At 44.3% G+C, this 25,301-nt stretch overlaps 1 protein-coding gene across 4 annotated transcripts; it reads left to right on the top strand.

Moving 5' to 3' along the window:
* The first annotated feature begins 505 nt into the window (after nucleotides 1-505).
* Nucleotides 506-23,841, top strand: SLC38A11 (solute carrier family 38 member 11). 4 transcript variants are annotated; one of them, XM_053408543.1, is made up of 12 exons: nucleotides 506-553; nucleotides 5,795-5,912; nucleotides 6,362-6,436; nucleotides 8,632-8,766; nucleotides 9,630-9,695; nucleotides 11,042-11,151; nucleotides 11,903-11,982; nucleotides 16,676-16,746; nucleotides 18,286-18,447; nucleotides 21,471-21,583; nucleotides 22,819-22,950; nucleotides 23,438-23,841. In XM_053408543.1, exons 1-12 carry the CDS (start codon nucleotides 539-541, stop codon nucleotides 23,702-23,704), a joined length of 1,344 nt encoding a protein of 447 aa, XP_053264518.1. In that variant the 5' UTR covers nucleotides 506-538; the 3' UTR covers nucleotides 23,705-23,841. The 4 variants fall into 4 exon arrangements, with proteins under 4 accessions (XP_053264518.1, XP_053264526.1, XP_053264508.1 ...); XM_053408551.1 differs by lacking the exon at nucleotides 506-553 and adding an exon at nucleotides 3,342-3,463; XM_053408533.1 differs by lacking the exon at nucleotides 506-553 and adding an exon at nucleotides 3,875-4,175 and having other exon boundaries at nucleotides 11,045-11,151.
* The last annotated feature ends 1,460 nt before the right edge of the window (nucleotides 23,842-25,301 follow it).

Below are 25,301 nucleotides of genomic sequence, written 5' to 3'. Positions count from 1 at the left end.
TCAGGGGTAGGCAACCTAAGGCCCGGGGGCCGGATGCGGTCCAATTGCCTTCTCAATCCAGCCCGCGGAAGGTCCAGGAATCAGCGTGTTTTTACATGAGTAGAATGTGTGCTTTTATTTAAAATGAATCTCTGGGTTATTTGTGGGGCATAGGAATTCGTTCATCCCCCCCCCCCCAAAAAAATATAGTCCACCCCACCACAAGGTCTGAGGGACGGTGGACCGGCCCCCTGCTGAAAAAGTTTGCTCACTCCTGCTGTAATTCTTCGTTGTGTTTAACTGTTGTTTATACAATTACTCCACTTGCAGATTGGGTTTAGTATTGTATTTTTTTAAAGTCTTCCCCAAAACTATCCCATTCACCCTCATAAGTCATAAGTCATTTTTTATTGAGTGCAGACAGGGCTTTTTTTTCAGACAGAACTCTCTGGAACTCAGTTCCAGCCCCTCTCAGGTGGGCGTCATTGCCATTATAAGAGAACAAGGGAGGTGTTCATGGTGAGTTCTGGCACCTCTTTTCCTAGAAAAATAGCACTGGATGCAAAGATCCATGGTAAGAATTATACTGGGAAAATGGAACCATCCAAAGTAAAAAGTATACAAACAGTTATATTCTGACAGGACCCACCTGAATGGTGTCATAAACCAGCTTTATCAAATTACCAGAAGGCATTCATTGTTGGTATTATTATTATTATTACTACTACACTTTTCAACTATTTAGTTTCTTCTTTTTCTTCATCTTACTACTAAAAAGAGATCAGCATACAAAGAGATCAAAATAACTTTAAAGGGTTAGCCTTCTTTTAACCTGAAGGAGAACTGCTAGATTTCATTTTCAGTCAGTCAGTCAGTCAGTCAGTGATTTCATTTTGTTCTTTGGTATGAGCTTCATGTGAACAGCCCACCCATGCTTGACTCGGTGCCCCCTCCCCACACACAAAGCATCAAATAATTGCAGTACTGTGGACCATTGCGAACCACACAGATCTCAAATTTGAAATTAAAATCTTTATGACAAGACGGAATGCTGTTCTTCAGTTGCAGCAACAAGATCCATCACACCTTGGGGGGCATGGTTCACAAAAGCCTTTGGAGTTTTAAAAAATTATTATTATTTTGCACTGCTTCAAAGCCACCAATTTCATGTGAAGTGATCCCATTTTGACCTCTGCGGTCTATCATAAGCCAGCCATGTATAATAACAGTGGGAAATCTATGCAGTTGCAGTGAAGGAGGGAGGGGGAAGAGGCATAAGCTGCTGCCAAGTGGAAGGTTTTCCTTAAGGTTCTGAGCCCGTCAGCTGACTGGTCACACACAGTACAGAATACTTCTGAGCGTGCAGCTTTGAATGGAACTGATCGGGGGTGTCTGATTATTAGGTTCCTGGGATATATGGACAGCCCATATTTAGCAAGGCAATTGGGGTATTCCCTATCTGGTCAAGAGGCCTTTTCCCTAGGCTTCAGAATTCAATGCAGCCAAGCATTCAGGGAGTCCCCATAATCTCCTTTATCGAGTAGAGGGCACAGACTGAGATGGGCTAGAAAAATGGCTGTCTGGCCTGTGCCCTCTCCCCAGCAGAGGAGATTTTTGTACACATTAAGTAATAAATTGACCTTTTGAAATAGGCCACCTCCTCAACTCGTCCATGTTTTTTTACAACTATTGGAAACAAGGGTTTGAGAAGTGCAGGGAGCTTCCACAAATACAAGCTGGAAAAGTGATGGGGGTTGAGTCAATATGGCTTTACCATACTTAATGCCAACAATCCCCTCCCTCATGAGGTCTATGAATCTATGGCCCAATCAAACAATTACAGACAGTAACAATGTATATTTTAGAGACAGTAAAGGTAAAGGGACCCCTGACCATTAGGGGTTGCGGCGCTCATCTCGCTTTATTGGCCGAGGGAGCCAATGTACAGCTTCCGGATCATGTGGCCAGCACGACTAAGCCGCTTCTGGCGAACCAGAGCAGCGCACGGAAACGGCGTTTACCTTCCTGCCAGAGCGGTACCTATTTATCTACTTGCACTTTGACGTGCTTTCGAACTGCTAGGTTGGCAGGAGCAGGGACCGAGGAACGGGAGCTCACTCCGTCATGGGGATTCGAACCGCCGACCTTCCAATCGGCAAGTCCAAGGCTCTGTGGTTTAATCCACAGCGCCACCCGCGTTTAGAGAGAGTAGCATGAATATATTTTATACTTATTTCAAAGTCCCCAAAATAACATTGTAGGTGATCAGAGAGATAAAAACAAGAACAAACGAACACAATGAGAGTGAAGAGAGAAGAGTTGATGAAATACATGGACAGACTCAGTGAACCAGAAACAATTAAATTGTTTTTAAGGAATTGCCTCTAAACTCTGCTTTACCTTGTTTGCACACGCCTCTTTGTTAAGAAGGCATTGAACAAAGGAAACAGACCTTTTGTAAGAATAACAAAACACATTTGTTTGCTAAGCTCATGGAGGTTCTTTCCATGATTTTTCCTGCATTTGGTGACTCACTAAAAATGTCAGGTAAGTATTGGGTGGAAATCCGGTCACTTGTTAAAAGGTTCCTGAGGGTTACCTGGTATCTGATGAAAACTGCCATGCCAAAACCAAATGGTACTTTGGGAAGTATAAAACGATCATGTGCCACGTGTACAAAAGAGGCAGCCTCGGCTTCAGAATTTCACTGCATTTTCTGTTTCAGATAGTAAACAGGATGGTGTTGTGAACTTTAATTTCACAAATCTATTGATAACTGTCAGAAACCAGAGGCTGGGAAGGATATCATATACCCGTCAAAATATCAGAGCAGCTGACTGGTGATATCGACTATTCATATGAAAAACAAGGCCAGTCAACATTCACCGTGAAGTAAATCTCTGGTTGCTGCTACCGGTTCTTCATGCCTATATAGGTAGTCTAGGAGCATTCAAAAATAACCAGGACTTTGTGTGTACTCCTTTTTTCACACCTGGCTTTTTAATCCAGTTTTGTTTTGTTTTGAAATCTTATTTATTTAATCTCCCATAAAAAGATAGGTACGTATACATATTTGTAACCAAAAAAAGAGAGATGAAACAATCACTTAAAAAAAAATAACATAATAAGGAAAGAAAAAGAACCACCACCAACTACCCTATGGAGAGGGGAGTTGCTGTGGGAACAAGTTAAGGCTTTTTCAGTTTTGTTCAGTTTTTTGCAGGTCCAGGATCCAATGTTTCATCATCAGACTTGGCAGCTACCTATCAAGCATTCCCAATGATAGCATATCCTTCCAGAGAAAGACTGGACAGGTGGCCGATTTGTCTTTACTTCTCAGTTTTGACCTCAGTTTTGTTGGAACCATTCCGTTCTGGTCCTGTTTTGTTGCAAGGAAGACACAAGACTTTCTTCTTCGCGACGTGCATAGCTAAAATACGGGAAGCGCTTCCTCAAATGCGGCCATAGCCACCAAGATAAAAAGGTAAAGGGACCCAAGGCTCTTAATTTGGAGAATTTCTTGGCGGCGATTAGGCTACGAATGGCCGCTAGCCATGATGGCTGTATGAACTCTACTGTCCCTGGGCATAGCCAGCATTTATGGGGGGGGGGGGGCGGCAGGCTTATTTTTTTTGGGGGGGGGGACAGGACAGAGTTACCTGCGATGCAATTGGTTAGTTTAAATATTTGTATTTATTTGCTTGATTTAGAAGGGCAGCTGCCGCCCCTGCGCCCCCGCCCCCCCCACCACCACCAATCCCAGCTACGCCCATGAATATCCTGGGAGTCCCTTTCCAATTCAACAATTCTGATGTAAAATGGGCGGACTGCCGAGCCCTACCAGAAAACTCCGCTGGCCTTCCGACACTCCCCATGCCCCCCGCCCCCCACTTTTCGGGCTCCCTTCCAACTGGCGCTCCTGGGAGCGGAGATCACGCTGCTCCCTCCGCCCACGGGAGGCCTGGCCATTCCCAGGCGCGCACGTGCTGCCGCGTCCCGATCCGGAGCCCGGGAGCGGCGCGCTCTTCTCCCTCGGCGTCCCCAGCAGCCCCTGTCCCGCCGCCTCGCTCCGTTCATGAGAGCTGCAGGCGGGATCCGGAGAGGGGCCTCCGCGGGAAGCCGGACAGGGCGAGCGAGCCGCCATGGAAGAGCTCGCCCAGCGCCCCCCGTCGCCAGCCACCAGCCCTGCCCACCCGGTAAGCCGCACGTCTTCTTGGGATCCTAGGAAGTTTTCTTAATTTCTCCTCGCCTTTCAACTGGTCCCTAGGGTAGGAAAGCAAACTCCTCCTTTCTCTTTAAGAAACACAACCTCGCTTATTTCACAGAAGCATAAGAGGTGGAAGAGTTTATTCAACCCCCTGCCATGCAAGAATAGCATGGGAATCAAACCCGTGACATTGGCATGATCAGCGCTGCACTCTAACCATCTGAGCTAGCCATAACTTGTCCGCTCAATCCACCGGAGCCTGTCTTTGCATGCCAAAAAAGTCTGTAACTCCTCGAGGGTTTGAGACCCATTGGCTACCTTCACCTGGTTTAGCCACCTAGTCAAAGTCCTTTCCTGGGGTGATAGGGGAGGGGTAGTACCTCTGGTGGGGGACATGTCTGGGGTAGTTTGCCCACCTTTGGTCCCCACCCTGCACTCAGCTGTCACTTGTGGCTCCTAGAAGCTGTCAGCGTGTGACAGCGGCCACCCTCCAACCTATAACTAAGATAAAACACAATGTATATTTATATAATGTTACACAGTTATGGCCTGCATGGGGAGAAGGGGTATTGTGATAACAAAATGTTTCTGATAACTGACGATCAGGTGGTGGGTGCCCTCCTCTCCTTAGATTTAAAAGAACACCCTTTGCTGTTCAGATATACCACCCTGCGAAGCACATTGGACTTACAGCACAATCCTGTGCGAGTTTACTCAGAAGACATTAGTCGAACTACCATCTGATGGGGCTAGTAAGTGTGTTTAGGATTGAATCGTTAAAGCACTTAAAGGTTTAAAAGTACCTGCCCTAGGATCTTAGGGTAAAGGGCAGGAAACTTACATTTGTGCCCAAATTTTCAAAAACACTTAAAAACCAATATACTTTCAAAATCTAGTCCTTATTCTGATGCATACAAAATGTCGGCCTGGATAGCTAAGTTGGTTAGAGCTTGGTGCTGATAACATCAAGGTTGCAGGTTCAATCCTGCAAGGTAAAGGACCCCTGGACAGTTAAGTCCAGTCAAAGGCGACTATGGGGTTGTAGCGCTCATCTTGCTTTCAGGCCGAGGGAGCTGTCATTTGTCCACAGAAAGTGTTCTGGGTCATGTGGCCAGCATGACTAAACCGCTACTGGCACATGGAGGACCATGACAAGTGCCAGAGCGCATGGAAACACCATTTACCATCCCGCCGCAGTGGTACCTATTTATCTACTTCCACTGGCATGCTTTTGAACTGCTAGGTTGGCAGAAGCTGGGACAGAGCAACGGGAGCCCACCCCGCCGTGGGGATTCGAACCTCCTACCTTCCAATCAGCAAGCCCAAGAGGCTCAGTGGTTTAGACCACAGCGCCACCCGCAATGCATTTTGCTGCACTGCAGATGGTTGGATGAGATGATCCTCAAGGTCCCTTCCAACTCTATGATTCTATGACTGCCAAGATTTTCCATGTCACTTGGTATGTGTTTGTTTTAGGGAGGAAGGGAAGCCCTTCCAAAACTAAATCCTTGTATTTTTAGTTTTGTTAAATGATAAAAGAAAATTGTGGTGTTTTTTTTTTAAGTGAATATATTTTAGACTGACATCAATGCTACTTTATTCAAATAGGAGGGAATGGATGAAACAACAGCCCTGGTTTGTAAACCGAGAAACAAAGGAGGAACTAGCAACCTCTCATCAGCTGCTTTTAATGTCATCAACTCTATCATAGGATCTGGTATGATAGGTAAATGCATCAATTTATTATTCATTCCAGTTAATTACTATAAATTTCACTCCAGTTTATTATTTTGTTGGACTTACTATCAATCATATTTTGGGGGGTTGTAATCTGCAGTAGTGCAGATTAATGTTGATCAAGATCAGGGATCCCAATGGGCTGTTTATATATTTAAAATTTGACTTTGTCAATGGCTTGCTTTACATGACACAGTAAGCCATACTACAGCTTCCTGGGACCTTACAAATATGTGGGCATACGGATAGGAACTCACAGCCACTTCCCTCCAGATTCAGGAGCCAATGGCATGAGCTTCCTGTGGCTTGGGCTTCCTCAGGTCTTAAGTAGCCCCTGGGAAGATGGGAGAGGATCTGGAAGGATCAACAAGTGGCAAGAACATGGGGAGGGGGGAGAGAACCTCCAATCTAATTTGTTTGTTTGCATCGTTTTCACAGGCCTGCCCTATTCTCTGAAGCAAGCTGGATTTCCATTGGGAATACTGTTGTTGTTGGCTGTTGCTTATATCACAGGTATTGCCTTAAAAGTGGCCGTTGTCATTCAGTAGAGAGAGAGGTTCAGGAATTAAGATGGGCAGAATGTGCAAAATGTCTTCATTGATACTAGAAGTCCTAAATTAGGCATTCTTCTCTCCACGCAAGCGACTCTGCTTGGAGAGAGAGCCCCTCTGTGGTGTCCCCAACATGCTCTGCCCCCCCCTCACCGTCCACACATTGGGGAAAGGTCTGAAGGGGAAATTTTGGGTGCATGTGGGCTAGCCCTATGGGCTCCATTTCTGCTGAATCCAGCTTTCAGCTCACAGGAACAGACTGTATGCATTAGGTAGCTTTCTGCCCTTCATATCTTCCCCAATGTGTTGACAGCATATGGGTGGGGCAGTCAGGGGACACAACAGTAGGGCAGGGCTTGCCTATAGAGCCCCACTGTCTCTCCATGCAGTGTTACTTAAGTGTCACACTGGGACGCAGGTGGCGCTGGTAGTCTAAACCACTGAGCCTCATGGGCTTGCCGATCAGAAGGTCAGCAGTTCAAATCCCTGCAACGGAGTGAGCTTCCATTACTCTGTCCCAGCTCCTGCCAACCTAGCAGTTTGAAAGCACACCAGTGCAAGTAGATAAATAGGTACTGCTGTGGCAGGAAGGTAAACGGCGTTTACCTTCGCGCTCTGGTTTCTTTCACGGTGTTCCATTGTGCCAGAAGTGGTTTAGTCATGCTGGCCACATGACCCGGAAAGCTGTCTGTGGACAAACGCTGGCTCCCTTGGCCTGAAAGCGAGATAAGCACCGCAACCCCATAGTTACCTTTGACTAGACTTAACCATCCAGGGGTCCTTTACTTTTACTCAAGTGTACAGGAAAAGCGCTTGATCTTCTGAGGTGATTTTAAAAAGTAGAGCACTGTTCTGCACTGGATGTCCTTTCCTATGCGATATTAGGATACCATGAAAGAAGGCAGGGCTCAGAGAGGATCTTCCTAGTGAATGAAACAATGGCTTGCTGGAACAGGAACAAGAGATGATTGCAAGCATTCCCATCCACCTTTCACATAGCCTAGTGCAGAGGACACTAAACCAGGGTTTCCCAAACTGGGGGCCTCTAGCTGTTTTGGGGCTACAACTCCCAACATCCATAGCTAGCAGGACCAGTGGTCAGGGATGATGGGAACTGTAGTTCAAAAGCAGCTGGAGACCCAAGTTTGGGAAACCCCGCTCTAAAGCATAGTTTCCCCTGTGAACTAGGATTGCAAATAGGATCAAACTGTGGTTTGCAGTTCTGGTTTGTAGAGAGCAGTTAAACCATGGAATCTCTTTTGTAGAGAATCAGTTAAGGACACACTGCAATTCATAGTGTGCAACTAATCTTGCATTTGTGAAAAAAAATCTCTATTCTACCCATTATAATAGAAAATGCCAGTCTATTACACATCAGTTCCATGTGGTTTGCTGACTTATTATATTCCCTTATTAATCCTTGTGAACAAAGTTTAAAACTATATGTGACTCTATCTAGGTGCAGTGGCAAATTAGAGTCAGGGAGACCCATGTTCAAATCCCTACTCACTGAGCGATCGGGGGCCATTAAATGTCTCTCAGCCTCACCAACCTCACAGAGTTGTTGTGAGAATGAAATGGGGTGGGAGAGAATCGTTTTAAAAATAATTTGTACTAAAGCTTGTACCCTAGCCATGCTAGCAGACTTCAGGGCAGCCCATTTGCTCCTATATCCTGCTTCTTACATGGGCACGAACTGGGCTGCTAGTTAACAGCACTGGAAGGAGCCTGTGACTCTGGAGATGGATATGGAATGCTAATTGACACCACCCAATGCAGCCTGCGAGGGCACATGTGGATTGAAAGAATGATCCACTGGCCTGGCAGTAACAGGGATCAAAGGCAGCTCTCCTTGCCTGACCTACAAAATAAATAGGTCAGCTCTCTGGAAATAATTGCAGAAGAGATCTCTAGCAATGCCTCCCCTAATGGACACTGGAGATGTAGTTGTGTTACCAAGACATTTTTCTTTGGTTTCCCGCAGGTTTTGTGTCAGGTCTCCTTTCCTCTGTTATTGTGTGTTCCCAGGTATTCTCCATGGTGACTTCTTTCAGTTTGATTTAAAAATAAAAAATAAAAAAATCAAGAGAATAATGCATGAGAAATTGATCCCAAAGAGATTGTTTTTAATAGAATGCTTCTTGTTCTCCTCAACAGATTATTCTATTATCCTGTTGATTAAAGGAGGGAACCTGTCTGGAACCAACAGCTACCAGGCTCTGGTCAATAAAGCATTTGGTTTTGTAGGGTACCTAATTCTCTCAGCTCTCCAGTTCTTATACCCTTTCATTGGTAAGGTCCCCTTGCAGATGCCATTAAAGAACAATGCCTTTTTGCAGCCTATAAAAGAAGAAGCCCAGAAGCCCATGTCGTGTAGTGGTTAGGGTGTTGGACTAGGACCTGGGAAAACAGGGTTCAAATCCCCACTTGGCCATGAAGTCACTCAGTGACTTTAGGTCAAGTCACTGTCTCTTAGCCTAACCTACCTCACAGGGTTGTTGTAGGGATTAAATGAGGAAGGAGAAAACCATGTACACCACCTTGAGTTCCTTGGAGGAAAAAGGGGGGTGTAAATGAAATACATAAATTAAATTGGTCCAGGCTTAGCTTTTAATCTTCCCCTTTGTTTGGCTGGAACCCTGGATGGTGAAAGAAGGGCTCTTAACGGCACCCCCATGCACTGATAATTCGCATGAGAGGAGTTGCGGGGTTACCAGACTTGGGGTAAAGTGGTGAGGCCTCCTTGTGTGGCCCTAGAAGCCTCTCATACAGACACAGTGGGGGCAGGTGCGCTTTGGGTCTGATAGAGCAGGTGACAGTAGATGGGACCAGAGCCAATGGCAGCCAGAGCCAACACATTCTAGTGTTGCTCCCATCCTCCTTTGCTGAGCTGTGCAAGGGCATCAGTGAGAAGGAGGAGGAGGAGTAAGGAAGAGGCTGGTTTTAAGGAAGAAGGCAGGCAGGCTTCCTGTTTTGAAATGAGCCCCATCAAGTTTAGTGGTTAAATTTGCCTAAAAGTATTGAACATAAAATACATTTCATGTTCGGAGAAGGCATAGTTTTTCACTGACACAGTTTTGTTCCGTATAGTGTATGCTTAGGTTTCGTTTTATCTTTTCAAAGCGTTATTAACGAAGTAGCTTCTTCTTTTAAAGCTATGATTAGTTACAACATTATAACAGGAGACACTTTGACTAAAGTTTTCCAAAGAATTCCTGGCGGTGAGTCGATCAGTTTTTGTTCTTCCTGATTAATAAATGTTTTTACTTAACTTGCTAGGAAAGTTGATCAAAATATTTGCCCACGAATTGAATATTGTAAAGGGCTGTGACACTCACCATAAGTTATGCATACTTTTTTATTTTCTTGGTATATCTTGGGGGTTCAGATTTTGGTACAGTGGTACCTCGGTTTACGAACTTAATCCATTCCAAAAGTCCATTCTTAAACCGAAACCTTTCTTAAACCAAGGCGCACTTTCCCTAATGAGGCCTCCTGGCGCTGGTGCCCTTCCACCGTTCGGATTCCGTTCTTAGACCGAGGTAAAGTTCACAAACCACGATACTATTTCCGGTTTTGCGCAGTTCGTATACCGAATTGTTCATAAACAGGACTGTTCTTAAACTGTATCCACTGTATCTGATATATAACCTGACCTGTTCTGAGAATCTCAGGTTTCATTTTCAAAAGACATGTTTCTAGTCCTTATGGGATATGTTGTCTCCAGAAGGATCCACTGTATTGGGGTGGAGCTTTGGAGTCCTGCATAACTAAGGCTGCAGTCCTACACATACTTTGGGAGCATTGAATTAAATAGGACTTCCCTCTGGGTAGATATGCCTAGCATTTATGGTGTTCTTCATGGGCTGCAATCACTTTCTCCAATCATATATGACTGCAGTCTGTTGCTTGTCATCCACCACATATGGCGCCTGCAACCACACTGTTATTTGCACAAAATCTAAATTTTAACATTCAGTTAGCAATAAAAGCATGGCAGTAGAGATCATTTCTATGAAGCAAACATGCATACATTTATTTGCGTTATTTAATATGGAGTACACCATTCATTATACTGGGTATAAACAATTCCTATAAGTTTATTGGCTTAAGTTTTTTGAAAAAAGACTTGTGCTTGTAAACTTTGTGCTTTATAATACCTCCTTTTTTATATTAATATTAATAATTGGGGAAATGCTGAAGCATTCTGTACATTATGTATTGGTGTAATCCTATAATGTTTTCTTAAAAGTAATCCTCACTGAGTTCAGTGAGGTATACTCCAATGACATGGGATTGCATACTGAGTTTTTGTAATATAACTCCTTAGCATAAATGTTGTTGGCAAGTATTTTGAGGTGCTTTGTCCTAAATACTGTTGGTGCTATATAAATATTCCAAAAATTGCACATTTTTTGTTCCCCTCCTACCTGTCCTCATTTCATGAACAGATTTTTAGACATTCAACACATTAAAAAAACATGTACGTTTCACATTTAATGAGCAACCTAACATCCATTTCTTACAGAAATATGCATCTTAACATTTCTCTCTCTTTTTTTTTAAGCAGTCGATCAAGACAATTTGCTCATTGGTCGCCATGTCATCATTCTCTGTGTCACCATCATCTTCACCCTTCCTCTTTCCCTCTTTCGAAATATATCAAAATTGGGGAAGGTAAATCATTACTGTATAGAAATTAACTTATCCATTAGCGTCAGATCAAACTTCTTCAACCTACTGCTCTCTGAGGTGTTTTGGGCCACGTCAGACCTGACCAGCATGGTCAGTTGCCAGGGACGATGGGAATTGTAGTCAAAAGCATCTGAGGAACCAAGTTGGGGAGGTTGACCTTGGTTGATAACTGGGGTAAGAGTTTTAACACATGGGAGGAGAAAAAGATTGAACAGACACATTATGTCAGGCATAGGCAAACTCGGTCCTCCAGATGTTTCGGGACTACAACTCCCATCATCCCTGACGACTGGTCCTGATAGCTAGGGGTGATGGGAGTTGTAGTCCCAAAACATCTGGAGGGCTGAGTTTGCCTATGCCTGCATCGTGTTTTGAGGGTTATCAAAATGTGTCACATGGTATGACATTGCAGCATGGAAGGTATCCTCTATGTGATAAATGTGATAGCCATAGGTAGATGAACATGGCTTAAAGGCACATCATGCAGCCACCTTATTGAAGCTAAGCTGGTCCTAATATGGATGGAAGACTGGAATCCAAATACTTTCTGTTCTGCCTTTCCCCCTCTTTTGTATATACATTTTGAATGGCAGGTCTTTTAATTATACTGGCCTGTCACCCATGGAAATGTCCGTTCTCTCTTCTTTGACAAACGAGATTATGCTTTTGGAAATTCTAAAATGTTTGACCACTGATGGGCATAATTGGCTAATGCTTTTATTGTTATTCACAGGTATCATTGGTTTCTCTGATTTTAACCGTCCTCATCCTGGTGTTTGGGATTATAAGGGCAATCACATTTAGTGCACAGGTGTAAGTAATCTTGTCATTTCTCATTCTCCATAATCTCTCTGGGAGAAATAAAGGTCACGGTTAGAGGCAGTTGGTGCTTTGTAAGAGAGCTGGATCCATCCTGAGGGAGAGCTCAGTTTGCATGTTTTGTTTTAAGATACAAAAGAAGGCCTCTTGTGGCAGTAAACCCAAATTGCAGGAAAGTTGCAGCACAGCAACATCACTTTGAATTAGGCTTGGTGATTTGGTGAATCACGGTAGTGATGGAAAGGGCCCTTTCTGATTTTTTTTTCGGCCCACACAGCTGCCATTTTGATTGGTGTTCACAATAAAAACGGCTGGGGGAAAATCCAAACCCACTGAAACAATACAGAAAGAGAAAATGACAGGGAAAATAATGCTGCCTAGTCATAGGATATTTCATTGGTGCTCTCCAGAAAATATCGCTTGACAATGAGACAAAGACCCTATTCAGATGTAATGCAGCTGCTCCATCAAGCGATGGTTTGTTGGTGGTAAATGAGCAGTGAATTCAGGTGGTGCTGACACTATGACAAAGAAATGAGCTTGAGTGCCCCCACCTCCACTTGTGCTACAGACTTAAGAGGGTGACTTCTTGGCTCCTTAATCAGTTTTCCATGATGCCTGAACTGAAACCAGTAGTGTAGTGGAACTGCAACTCAAGTACATTTTTCTTTTTCAGAGCTAGTACACCAGGATAATTGACAAACTGACCTTCTTTGGCACTTTTATCTAGCTCCAAGGGCCTTCTGGTGGTTCCCCCACTGTGAGAAGTGAGGTTACAGGGAACCAGGCAGAGGGCCTTCTCAGTAGTGGCACCTCCCCTCCCACCAGATGTCAAAGAAATAATCAACTACCTGACTTTTAGAAGACATCTGAAGGCAGCCCTGTTTAGGGAAGTTTTTATTGTTTAATTTTTTATTATGTTTTTATATATGCTGGAAGCCGCCCTGAGTGGCTGGGGCAACCCAGTCAGATGGGCGGGGTACAAATAATACAATTATTATTGTTGTTATAAGGAAATAAGGAGGCTTCCAAGTTTGTTTGTGACTGATTAGTGAAGCTAAGGGATGAGGGAAATAATCAATCAGAGGCTGGGTATTACTCACCTTTTCTTTAATAGAGTGCCTACTTTACACTAGCCATTTAAATAGTAACCCTAAAAGATTGTTCGTATTCCTAACTAAAAGCTGAAAGTTGTGTTTCAGAGGGCTGAAGGTCAAAGCTCAGTATAGTTTGCAAGTTGAACCTTACAAACCTGCTGAGTTCACTGGAGCATATTCCCAGGAAACTAGGACTGCAGTCATATTGAGCCTAATGAACTGGGCATTAGCAGATTCCAACTGTTGCTTGCATTTTTGGGCTCTAGTTGGGAATATGGCTATGAGAGCAGCCATGATGAACTTTTTCCACTTAGGAAGCTGTCTAATAGTAAATCAGCTGAGGTATTGTCTACCTTGCCTGGCAGCGTCTCTCTATGATTCTGTGTCTCTATGGGTCTCTCCCAAGCCTACCTGAAGATACCAGGGATTTAACCTGGAGCCTTTTGTAGGCAAAGCAGATGATCTTCCACTGACCAATGGTCTTTCCGAAATTTAAAATTTCAAAATTGCCATTGCATCACGTAATGGAAAAGTTAAAACTGCATGTGTTATTTATGAAATGGGGTGGGGTAGGAGGAAATGCTCCTTTTGTTTCCATTATATTTAAACTTTTTTTCAGTGTTCTGTAGTTTCCTGACAGAAGAATTTCTTTTCTCACACCAGCCATTACCAGCAAAGGGGGTGAGGGGCAAATGTCTTATGTTTGGGTCCCTGTGGTTACTTGAAAGAACGGCATTTTTCACATACTTAAGGTGCTTTTCTTTCACATCAGTTAGTCACAGAAGAGTTAAGACCTTTATTAGGGCATATTAAAATGGAGGGGTTGAACTTTCAAAATTACCAGAACTCTTCTTACAACTGGATGCTTCACCATAAAACATGGAAGGAGAGAAAGGATTCCAAACACCTTTGAAAAGCTGTCCCTTTGTAATGTTTTTATTAGGTCCTAATAAAAAAATTTGAGTTATTTTTCTCATGGACATAACAGCTGCCTAGGCGAGTGTCTTTGTGTGATAGTTAATAAGGTAGTCAGCCTTAATTCCTGCTTCAGAAAAGCAGTTATACGGACGCTTAATTCTGGCGATATTTCAGCACTTTGCTTCTATTTCCTCTTGAAAGACAATGGAAATGTACACATGTATAAGGATTGCCTTAGGAACATTGTCGGGAACAAAGCAAAATGCATCCTGTCTGGCCTGGAAACTGGGAATATTGCAAATTACACACACACACACACACACACACACACACACTCCACAAATAAGCAAAGAAACACATTTCAATACCTTGCCATTGTGTTGCTTTGAGGCAGTAAAGAGGGCCATAAATGGCACTAGCATTTATTTCCAAAGCTGGAATAATCTGCAGCATAACTGCTAATTAATAAATGATGGGTTATTTATAAAAGAAAAGGTGGTGGCTAAGGAGCTCTGCAGGTTCTGATTGATACTTGAGAAGAGTATTGGATGTCAAAAGAAACTCTTTCTGGAGTAGGGGGAGCTTCATAGAACTGGCAAGAGTAAAAAACCTGAAGTTGCATCTTCCAAGGTAAATGGTGCTTGGAAAAGCTCATTTGTCTGTGGCAGAGATAAAGCCTGACAGCTGGGCGCTGTCCTCTGGCCTGGCAGCTGTGTCCTGCTGCTGCTTTGCAGTTCACTGAAAGTGCAGCGGCTGAGACGGCAGGTGGCAGCAGCCTCCCCTGTCAAGAGAGATGAGGACTGAAGCCCCTGACTATTGAAGGTGGGCGTTCTGCCCTCTGGCAATGTTTTTATCTCAATTTAATGCACTCCTGTTTGAAGGCAACTGTGTACCTCGGAAGTTGAACAGAATCCGTTCCAGAAGTCCGTTCGACTTCTGAAACATTTGATTTCCAAAGCACGGCTTCTGATTGGCTACAGGAAGCTCCTGCAGCCAACCGGAAACCGCGGAAGCCCCGTTGGACGTTCGAACACCAGAACACCCAACTTCTGGTTTTCGATCATTCAGGACCCGGAACATTCGACTCCCAAGGCGTTCGGGAACCGAGGTACGACTTCACTTGCAAAATTATATTTGAAGACGCTGTATATTTTGGGAAGTAGGGGGATAATGGAAAGGTGGCATTCTCTAACCCCCTGCCCCCCGCTGGCATGGAGCAGTATTACATGAGGGGAGGAATCTTTTGGCCCAGTCAGATTTTGAAAAGTCAGTGCCAGCTCCCTCTTCTCGAGCTTCATCTGGACTGCTTCCAAATTCAAAGTGGTTTAAGTTCAGAAATGCACAAATGGCATGCTATGCAAAAATTTGTTTGCATTGCACAGCTTTGACTGTGATGCTGTTTGCTTTGGAACTTGAATTGCTTCTCCCATGCACAGGCTTCGACCTGTAACGTCACGTATGGGTATAGAGCTGGCATGGTAGTGTTGGACTAGGACCTGGGAGACCAGGGTTCAAATCCCCACTCAGCCATGAAGCTCGCTGAGTGACCTTGGGCTGGTCAATCACTCTTAACCCTACCTCACAGGGTTGTTGTGACAATAAAAATGGGAGGAGGAGAACCCTGGGCTCCTTGGGAGGAGGGGGAGGAGGAGAAGATATCCCGCCTTTCACTCCCTTTAAGGAGTCTCAAAGCGGCTAACATTCTCCTTTCCCTTCCTCCCCCACAACAAACACTCTGTGAGGTGAGTGGGGCTGAGAGACTTCAAAGAAGTGTAACTAGCCCAAGGTCACCCAGCAGCTGCATGTGGAGGAGTGGGGAAGCAAACCCGGTTCACCAAATTCCGAGTCTACCACTCTTAACCACTACACCACAAATGAAATGAAATGAATGAATGAATGAATATAATGATGCATGGAAGGGCTTTTCCCAGGCAGCAATCGTACACAGATTTACTCAGAAGGAACCCTGTGGTTGGTTCAAATAAGTGTGTTTAGGATTTCAGCCTGAGAGAGCCAGGGTCTACAAATCCAATTGAGCCTCTCCTATCTCACTGCACCCTTTGTCGCTGTCATTTTCTCTCTCAGTTAGAACATAGTTTGTCAGTGTTGATTTGCAACACTGAAGGTATGAGACCCTAGGCTATTGTGCCCCCGTTGCCCTCCTCAAGGGGCCCGAGGCAGGTTAAACCAAGCACAGACAAGTCCAGAAATCTGCATGTAGACTGAGATGTGAAAGTTTTGCTGTCGCTAACTATAGTTCGGATTAACAAGAAAACAGCTGGATGGCTGCAAGGCAGCGGAAGGGGGAAGCCTTTTTACTTTCCATTTCGTAAAAAAACCTCTTCAGTGTTTGTGCTTCAATTGACATGAGATTCCTGCGTTGCAGGGTGTTGGACTAGTTGACGCTCAGGGTCCCTTCCCACTCTACAGTTCTGTGGTTCTCTGACTGCCCTGGTAGTTTGTTTAGAGCAAGAGTGGCTAGCATGTTGCTGGGGGGAAAGCCCCTGTGACCCCTGACCAAGCTGGCTGGGGCTGATGGGAGTTGGAGTCAGTCCAACAGTTGCTCAGCCACAGATTCCCTACTCCTGACTTTCAGCTTTTTCTTTTTTTCTTTTTTAAAGAGTTATTCCTGGTGGAAGTGGCAACCTCTCAAATGCTGCTTTCTTTTCCAGAACCCAAACAGAAAATCCGTGGGTGTTTGCAAAGCCCAATGCAGCCCAAGCCATCGGGGTGATGTCATTTGGTATGTGCCATGTTTGGCGGCATTTCTTTAATATCTGCAGCGCATGTAGCACCCTTAGGTTCCCTTTGCATTAGTGAGATTCTTACTCTTCCAGATTTGTTTTTATTTTTCTTGCGAACGTTGATGGATTTGTGGGAAATGTCGAGCAGGGGCAGTTAACCTGTGGCCTTCGAAATGTTGTTGGACTCCATTTCCCATCATCCTCAGCCAACACAGCTGATGGCGAGGGATGATGGGAACCATATTCCAACAATATCTGGAGCACTGCCCTTTTGCTATCCCTTTGAGCTACCCACCTGATCACCATCTTTGCTGGAATAATCCGGGTCTGATTTTGTAACATACAAGGATAACCCTCGACCAGATTTGTCCTTTTCTTTGTGTTAGGGCAAAACGGATCTGAATGATTACACCCTTTCTTCTACTGATCAGACCAACTTTGAAGGTTCTTCCCATTTTCTTCTTTCCCTTTGTGCTTCTCTTCTAACAAGATTCCCTAATGAAGCGCTTGTTAAATTTGTTTCTTCTAACTGTGCAATAGGGCTGGGCGATGATCTCGTTTTCAACTTCGTCATACATCACCAGCTAAACATTGCAATATACTGATAAATCACAATGCCTGAAATAAGGATGGAGCTATGTAGAAGCATTGGCTGGCTTCATGGTTTTTCCCACATGGTGATTTTGGTATAGCCTGTGTGCACACACACATACATCATGATTTGCAGTATATTGCCAGGTCAAAAATTATGAAACTGATACCACGATACGAATTTCAAACCGGTTTTGGATGATATATCAATAGATCACCCAGCCCTACTGTGCAACATTTCTGTAGTGGGAGCATTGAGGGAAGAAAAATGCCATGTTCTACAGACATTTCCGTCTGTACAGATTTTGGGAGTTAGGAGATTCCTTAGAGAGTGTTCAGGAAGGCGTTCTTGCTCCCAAAGGTTGCCACAGCAGCACCTCTGCTGTAGAACAAGTGGAGCAGGGGGAACCAACGCCATCATTGGACCCAACCAAAGTCAAGCACTTTAAGGGTCAAAAGTAGGCATTATGGTAAACACATGGCTACTGCTAGCTGTTTGGTTCCCACTTCCAGTGACATCTCGTGGAACTTACCCATGTCCTGATGTCGCAACACAACGTGTTTTCCCTACCTTCTGCTGACAGCAGCCAATCCTGTGGGGTAGAAGCTGTGACACACAGAATGTTGTGACGTCAGGACACGGGAAAGTTCTGCAAGGCAGGCTAGAGAAGGACCCTACATGCACATCTACTGTGTTCAGTAGCAGCCAAGTAGTAGCGCATAACATTTACTTTGCCCTTAATTCCCACCAATTTCAGTGGGGGAGCAAGAAACATGTACACAATTCTTCCATTGTGCTTTACTTTGGCTCAAGCCCATTGTTTTCAATAGCCTGCCTTTCCTCTGCTTTTAAGTACATTTGTCCCAAATCTAGTTGACTCAGTAATATATACTGTATATTTCACATGATTGCTTTAAAAATAAAAATACTGTTGTGCTTCTTCCAGCATTCATTTGCCACCACAACAGTTTCTTAATTTATGGCTCCCTGAAAGAACCCACACTCAGCAACTGGGCCCGTGTCACGCATGTGTCCGTCTCGTTTGCTGTGTTTGTCAGCTTGTTGTTCGCTACGTGTGGGTATGTGACCTTTAGAGAATACACAGAAGGTGAGTTATTCCATTCCGGGTTATAGTTATTGTTTACCTTGGCTTTCTGACAGTTCTCACCCCCATTAAGCTTTTCTCCTAGATTCCCTCACCCAAGACTGTGGGTATTCTGTGTAGGATTTACTACTGGTACACAATTCAGCATCTGCAAAACCTACTTCAAAAACAAAACCCAAAAAAAGTATCTAGGGGACCTATTTTCAGAACAAAATACCCACATGAGCAGGTTCCAGGGGCCACGTGGATGGGTGGGACCAGAGGCAAAATTGGGTGGAGAAACCCATGTAAGTTTTACTTCTATACAGTAACCCAGTTTTGGCACAGACTCGCACACTCCTCTCTCTCCATCCCAGCAGCCAAGAGTTCAAGGGCACATTCTAGCCAGGCAAATGCACTCAAGGAGGACCTGAAGTAGGGCTGTTGAGGGATGTGACTGAAGACCGGGTGTGGCCATATTTGACCCCTGGGCATGAGGTTCCCCACTCCAGCCTTATGGCTTCCTATATATCCACACCTCAGGCTTATATACGGAAAATTCTCCAAAGATAATCCTGAATTTGAAGTAGTGTATATTGCTCAGACACAACTAAACGACTAAACAACAACAACAACATATTGCGTGGCAAGTCCCCTCCCCCCTGTGAAATGAAGACACTGGACACATTATTTAAGGTTAATGGGCATAAAAAGGCCACAACTTTATTGATTACAGAATTGAAAGGTATTGGCCTTAGGCATTGGCTCCTATCGACTACCCGGCATGGAGACCGGGAAGGGTTATCCACAAGCCGTGGGAGTCCTGTTGAAGTATGCCAACTAGGATCCCACGGTGTCACCGCTCGGGGGCGTGCCGGAGGCCCTTACCTCCCTAGGTTTCGGACAAGGCAACGCCCCCCGGAGTCCTCTACCGGACTACCCTTTTCATTGGGGGAAGGTGATGGTGCTTCCTTCCCCCCATTCATTTGCATAACAATTAACCCCTGCCAATGCCTAACTGCCAATACCGCGGAAGTTGTGACGTTTGCTACGAGGTAGGCGAGAAAACCAAAAGGCTAGAAGTGCGCAAAATTGGAAAAATTCCTACCAGGCCCCTTGCGGCAACCAACCGAAGTCCATAGCAAGGTCATAGCTAGCTAAGCCTAAAGGGTGGGTGGGATGGGAAAACCGCTCAGCTGGAAAGGGGAAAGAGGGCGGTCCCCGGGCGTGCGTGGCCTTAAATAGGCTAGGCCCCACCTTCCCGGCCCGCCGATTGGCGGGCAGGGTCGAAGACATGCCCGGGGATTCCCTGTTCACACGGGGGGCAAAAGGCCAGCCCCCGCATGTGTGGGAGGGGTTAGCCCGCAACCCCCTCTCCTCCCAGGTCAGAAATGGCTTTGCTCTAAAGAGAAAGTATAATGCTAATTATTATGAACTGGAGCCGAAGTTGTCCCTTCGCATATGGAAGGTGTATTCCACTCACAGAAAGGCCAATTCCATTCCTTGGATGAGGTGAGAGCAAACCAGGTGGAAGCCCAATGATACTCTTCTCCTTGAAAAACCTCTTGAACAAACAGAAACATGATATTGCCAGGCTGCAGGAGCATGAGGAGTTCTGTAAAACTGTTCTTTGGCACCATGCCAATACAGGAATCTTTTGCCCAACATAGGGCTTGAACTCACGACCCACGACCCTGAGAGGCTCATACTCTCCCAGCCAAGCCAATCCAGCTTGTACCAGATGAAGAGTAGAACAGAAATGAGGAACCTGTGGGCCTCCCATGATGTTGCTGGACTACAACTCCAGTCATCCCTGACCATTGGCTATCCTGGCTAGGGCTGATGGGAGTTGGACACACCTGGAAGGTTACAGGATGATGCCTGCTCCTGGAGTAGAAGATCACACAGAACCAGTCCTTCTCAATCTATTTACTTCCATGTCTGCAGAGAACCTTGAAAGGGGGAATCTGCCTCTTGGACATGAGATGGGGGAGAGGTGGAGTTGGGCATAGAGCTAACATAATTCGTAAGAGTCCTGCTGGATCAGACCAAATGACCATCAAGCCCAGCATCCTGTTTTCCACCATAGCCAGGCAGGTGCCTCTTGGGAAGCCTTCAAGCAGGACATGCGGACAATGGCTACAGTTCTTCACTTGTGCCACACCCCAGGCCCTTTGCTATAGCTGCCACATACAGTCTATTATAGTTCTGTGCACAGAGTGCGAAAACCCCTAAGGTAACATTCTAAAGTTAACAATCCCGTGAGCACTCCTATACATAGCAAACGCTTCAGAGGTTGTTGCATATTTGAAGCCTTCCAGCTTTGATCCTGCGGCATGGGAAGTGTGTGCGCCCAGATTCCTTGCCCTGCTCTTCCTTAAGTGATTGTTCTTGTCACAAGAATAACAGCTACAGAGGAAATCTGTCTGCTTCGACCATGCGTTTTTATTCATCTTGAAAGCACCTTGCACCCTGACCCCAATTCAGATGCCAGGAATACTCCTACAGTAAAAGCAACCTTGGTGTGCAAAGGATGCTGAGCACAAGCTCGGCTGCAAGATTTAGTTTTGGGAAATGATTCACACACACACACACTCACACCCAAAAAACCACAATAGCAGAAAATACGCAGTGCCCCTCACATGCACAGCTAAGAATGAATTCTGTAGAGGGATCACAGCAGAAATGGTCCGTTCTGCTAGGGCCATACACCGAAGGCATATGTTTCAAAAATAGAAGTTCACCGTGTCTCGTGGCAAACCACTATTGAACCAGAGGGGATTTCCCAAACACATTGTGATTTGATAAGGAAAGAAAGAAAGAAAGAAAGAAAGAAAGAAAGAAAGAGAAAGAAAGAAAGTGCCTGCCTAGAGATGCTCTTTGGAATCCAGCCAGTATTTGTGGCTGTCTAGGTTTGTTCTTTGGAACTATCAGAATTTAACTGAGAACAAATTTAAAAGTTTTCATGAATGCTTGGGTCTGTATTCACAATTTCTGTTTTCTCTTGCACATTACAAAGTTAATTTCATTGTCTGCCACTTCTTCAGGAGACATATTTGAGAACTATTGCCGAGATGATGACCTTGCCACGTTTGGGAGGTTTTGCTATGGAATTACTGTCATCTTAACGTTTCCAATAGAATGCTTTGTTACTAGAGAGGTGAGTGTTAATCGCACCTGTGTCTTAGATTGCAGAGAGTCACCATTAATTTCTGAAGCCCCCAATGCAGTGAACTGTGATAAGTGCCCAAGAATGAAGTTTTAGATCACAGTTCCATCAAATTAATGTTTTCTGCACTGGTGCTACGGAAATTACAATTATGTTGTGTTGCTATAATAAGAAATCAGATGCCATGAATCCTCTTGCAGAATTCATTTCAGTCCACTTATTGACATCCTTGGCTGAAATAGACAATAGGACATATTAGACAGAAACCTAATCAGACTGAATATTTCTCAGTTTAAGCAATGGCTGCAATGCAAGCAGACTCAGTGTCACCACCCAATCTTCTTGGGCAACTGCTGGGGGCCACTTCTTTCAGTGATGCATTCATTCATTCTGGGTGACTGCAGGGTTAGCCGCCATCTTAGTTTTCCCATAATGTAATGCCCTGGAATTTCCATTGCTTCAGGGCATTGTGTGCAGAGGGTGGTTACTCAAAAAAGATGGTAGCCATATTACTAAGTTAATAGCATCACATATACTGGTGACTGAAAATGGGAAGCAACAAGTGCTGTCTGGCTCAGTGGAGAAGGTATAGCATATGTAAAAAAGGATTCCGATGTATTACTATTATGTACAAAATCACTTATTGTAGGATATGATAGGATGGAACTAAATCCAACAAACGTTCTCTGAAATGTTTGCATCCTTTTTATAGAATGTTGGAATAAGCATACGCTCATGGAAATGTAAGATTTATTTGATTATTGATTTAGTAAATTTGTATACCACCCCATACCCATAGATCTCGGAGCGGTTCAGAATGTAGTTTAATTGACAAACAAAGATAATGTTTGTTTTCTTTTTGGAAGTACATGACCTCAGTTTGGTCCTGATGTATACTTGATCCTTAACCCTCTTCCTAGGTTTGTTTGTTTTTTTAAAAAAATTAAAATGAAACAAAAAACAGTCCATAACCTAAATGTTGATCTATTTTTCCAGCTGTACAAAAAAATTCATACTTGGTCAATTTAAAAGCAGCTATGTGTTACTCTGGAAACGCTTTTAAAAATAATTAATTATGTGAACCTGGGTGCCTTGGGGGCAAGGGCCTTTCATTAAGGTCTGGTGTTCAGTTGTAATCCATTCCTTTGGCTCGTGCATAACCCTAGGATGAGAAAATTAAAATATGCCACATCATAACAGTACTTAGAACTGTGCTTCTGTTTCAGGTCCTTGCAAATGTGTTTTTCGATGGAAACCTTACAACCATTTCCCACGTTGCTCTGACAGTCATCGTCATTGCTTTAGCGACAAGTGTATCATTAGTGTATGATTGCCTGGGAATAGTTTTAGAGCTAAATGTAAGTGCACGGGGATTTTACAACTACTAAATTTTTGTTTTGTTTTGGCTTAATGAAGTAGACTGTTTCCTCAAATTGTTATTGTGTTAATAGGATATGCTTAAGGAAGAAATTGGGCGCTGTGCTTCTTTGTGGCAAGATGATGAACTTTTTGTCTGAAGCTACAGAAATAAGTTTTTCCCCCTGGGGAAAAATGAAGGGGCATTCTAAAGCCCCTGTTCAAGCAAAATTATTAAGTCGCTTCCTCCATTCTGAAGAGTCTTGCAGATGCCTGTTTTTGTTTTGTTTGAGTAACTGACAACCACTAAGTCTTGCCCAGAGTAAGTCTTGCCCACTGAAATCAATGAACAAGTTCCTCAAGTTCACTGGTTCCTCATTGTGATTTCCACCCCATTCCTTCTAAACTCTCTGCATAGAATTAATTTCAGGAGCGTGCCTCTGCAACACACCACAAATGCATATTTGGTGTTTTACTTCCTGCTTGCAGGGGGTGCTCAGTGCTACACCACTGGTCTTCATCCTGCCTGCCGCCTGCTACCTGAGGTTCTCCGAGGAGCGATGGACCCATTCTGACAACCTTCTCTCTGCCATGATCCTTACCATTGGGGTGCTGGTGATGATAGTTGGCTTCGTTATGACTGTTCTGCATCCCCAGGATTGTAGCCATGGGCAGGAAATGCCATACTGCTTCCTTGGAAATTCCTCACTCTACAACCAAACAGTCCTGTCTTCTCTGCAAACTAGCCAACCCTAGGAGACAGTGCCTCCCAGACAAGAGCAGTGCAAATATAAACTTTTTTAAAAAACATTTTTGTGAAGTCCATTGTGTGTTTCAGGTTTTTAAATGTACTCTTCCCCCCCCTCCAAGATATAATAAAAGTTAAACACTGAGCTGCAAACGTTATCAGTTTTTGCAGTTATGAACTCTCCCTAAATTGCAAAAATGCAATATATTCTCCAGTATGTGCAGTATGTAAGCAGATACCCCATTTCTTTGGATCCAGCTGCTGTATTATTGGACAGCCTAAACTGAGAGCTGGTTCCCACTAGAAGGAGAGAAACAGTTTTTGTTGTTTACTAGCACCTTCATCCCCTTCATGGATCACTGCCTTGCCGTGGCGAAGGGGCTTGAAGAACTCAGAGAAGCTATGAACTACGCCGAGCAGGGCACACAAGATGAACAGGTCATAGTGGAGTGTTTTGACCAAACGTGATCCACCTGGAGGAGGAACCGGCAAGCCACTCCAGTATCCTTGCCAAGAAAACGCCATGGACAAAGACAACAGGCATATAAAAGTTATGACGCTGGAAGATGAGCACCTCAGGTCGGAAGGCGTCCAACATGCTACTGGGAAAGAGCGGAGGGCAAGTACAAGTAGATCCAGAGCTGATGAAGCGGCTGGGCCAAAGCCAAAAGGACGCTCAGTTGCGGATATGCCTGGAAGCGAAAGGAAAGTCCAATGCTGTAAAGAAAAATATTGCATAGGAACCTGGAATGTAAGAACCATGAACCTAGGTAAGTTGGAGGTGGTCAAAAATGAGATGGCAAGAATAAATATTGACATCCTGGGCATCAGTGAACTAAAATGGATGGGAATGGGCGAATTCAGTTCGGATGACCATCACATCTACTACTGTGGGCAAGAAACCCGTAAAAGAAATGGAGTGCCCCTCATAGACAACAAAAGAGTGGCGAAAGCTGTACTGGGATGCAATCTCAAAAATGATAGAATGATCTCGATACGAATCCAAGGCAGACCTTTTAACATCACAGTAATCCAAGTTTATGCACCAACTACTGGTGCTGAAGAAACTGAAATTGACCAATTCTATGAAGACTTACAACACCTTATAGAAGTGACACCAAAGAAGGATGTTCTTCTCATTATAGGGGATTGGAATGCTAAAGTAGGGAGGCAAGAGATAAAAGGAACAACTGGCAAGTTTGGCCTTGGAGATCAAAACGAAGCAGGGCAAAGGCTAATAGAGTTCTGTCAAGAGAACAAGCTGGTCATCACAAACACGCTTTTCCAACAACACAAGAGATGACTCTACACATGGACATCACCAGATGGGCAGTATCGAAATCAGATTGATTATATTCTCTGCAGCCAAAGATGGAGAAGCTCTATACAGTCAGCAAAAACAAGACCTGGAGCTGACTGTGGCTCAGATCATCAGCTTCTTATAGCAAAATTCAAGCTTAAACTGAAGAAAGTAGGAAAAACCACTGGGCCGGTAAGATACAATCTAAGTCAAATCCCTTATGAATACACAGTGGAAGTGACGAACAGGTTTAAGGATTTAGATTTGGTGGACAGAGTGCCTGAAAAACTATGGATGGAGGCTCG

Source organism: Podarcis raffonei, chromosome 1, assembly GCF_027172205.1.
Source record: "Podarcis raffonei isolate rPodRaf1 chromosome 1, rPodRaf1.pri, whole genome shotgun sequence".
Taxonomy (NCBI): Eukaryota; Metazoa; Chordata; class Lepidosauria; order Squamata; family Lacertidae; genus Podarcis; species Podarcis raffonei.
The sequence above is the reverse complement of the archived record's forward strand: the minus strand, read 5'-3'. Positions and strand labels throughout refer to the sequence as shown.

Coding starts and splice junctions, on each gene's coding strand:
- SLC38A11 (XM_053408527.1), top strand. CDS start 4,122: ATGGAAGAGCTCGCCCAGCGCCCCCCGTCGCCAGCCACCAGCCCTGCC. Junction 4,176..5,794: donor CCACCAGCCCTGCCCACCCG/GTAAGCCGCACG, acceptor TTATTCAAATAG/GAGGGAATGGATGAAACAAC. Junction 5,913..6,361: donor CATAGGATCTGGTATGATAG/GTAAATGCATCA, acceptor TCGTTTTCACAG/GCCTGCCCTATTCTCTGAAG.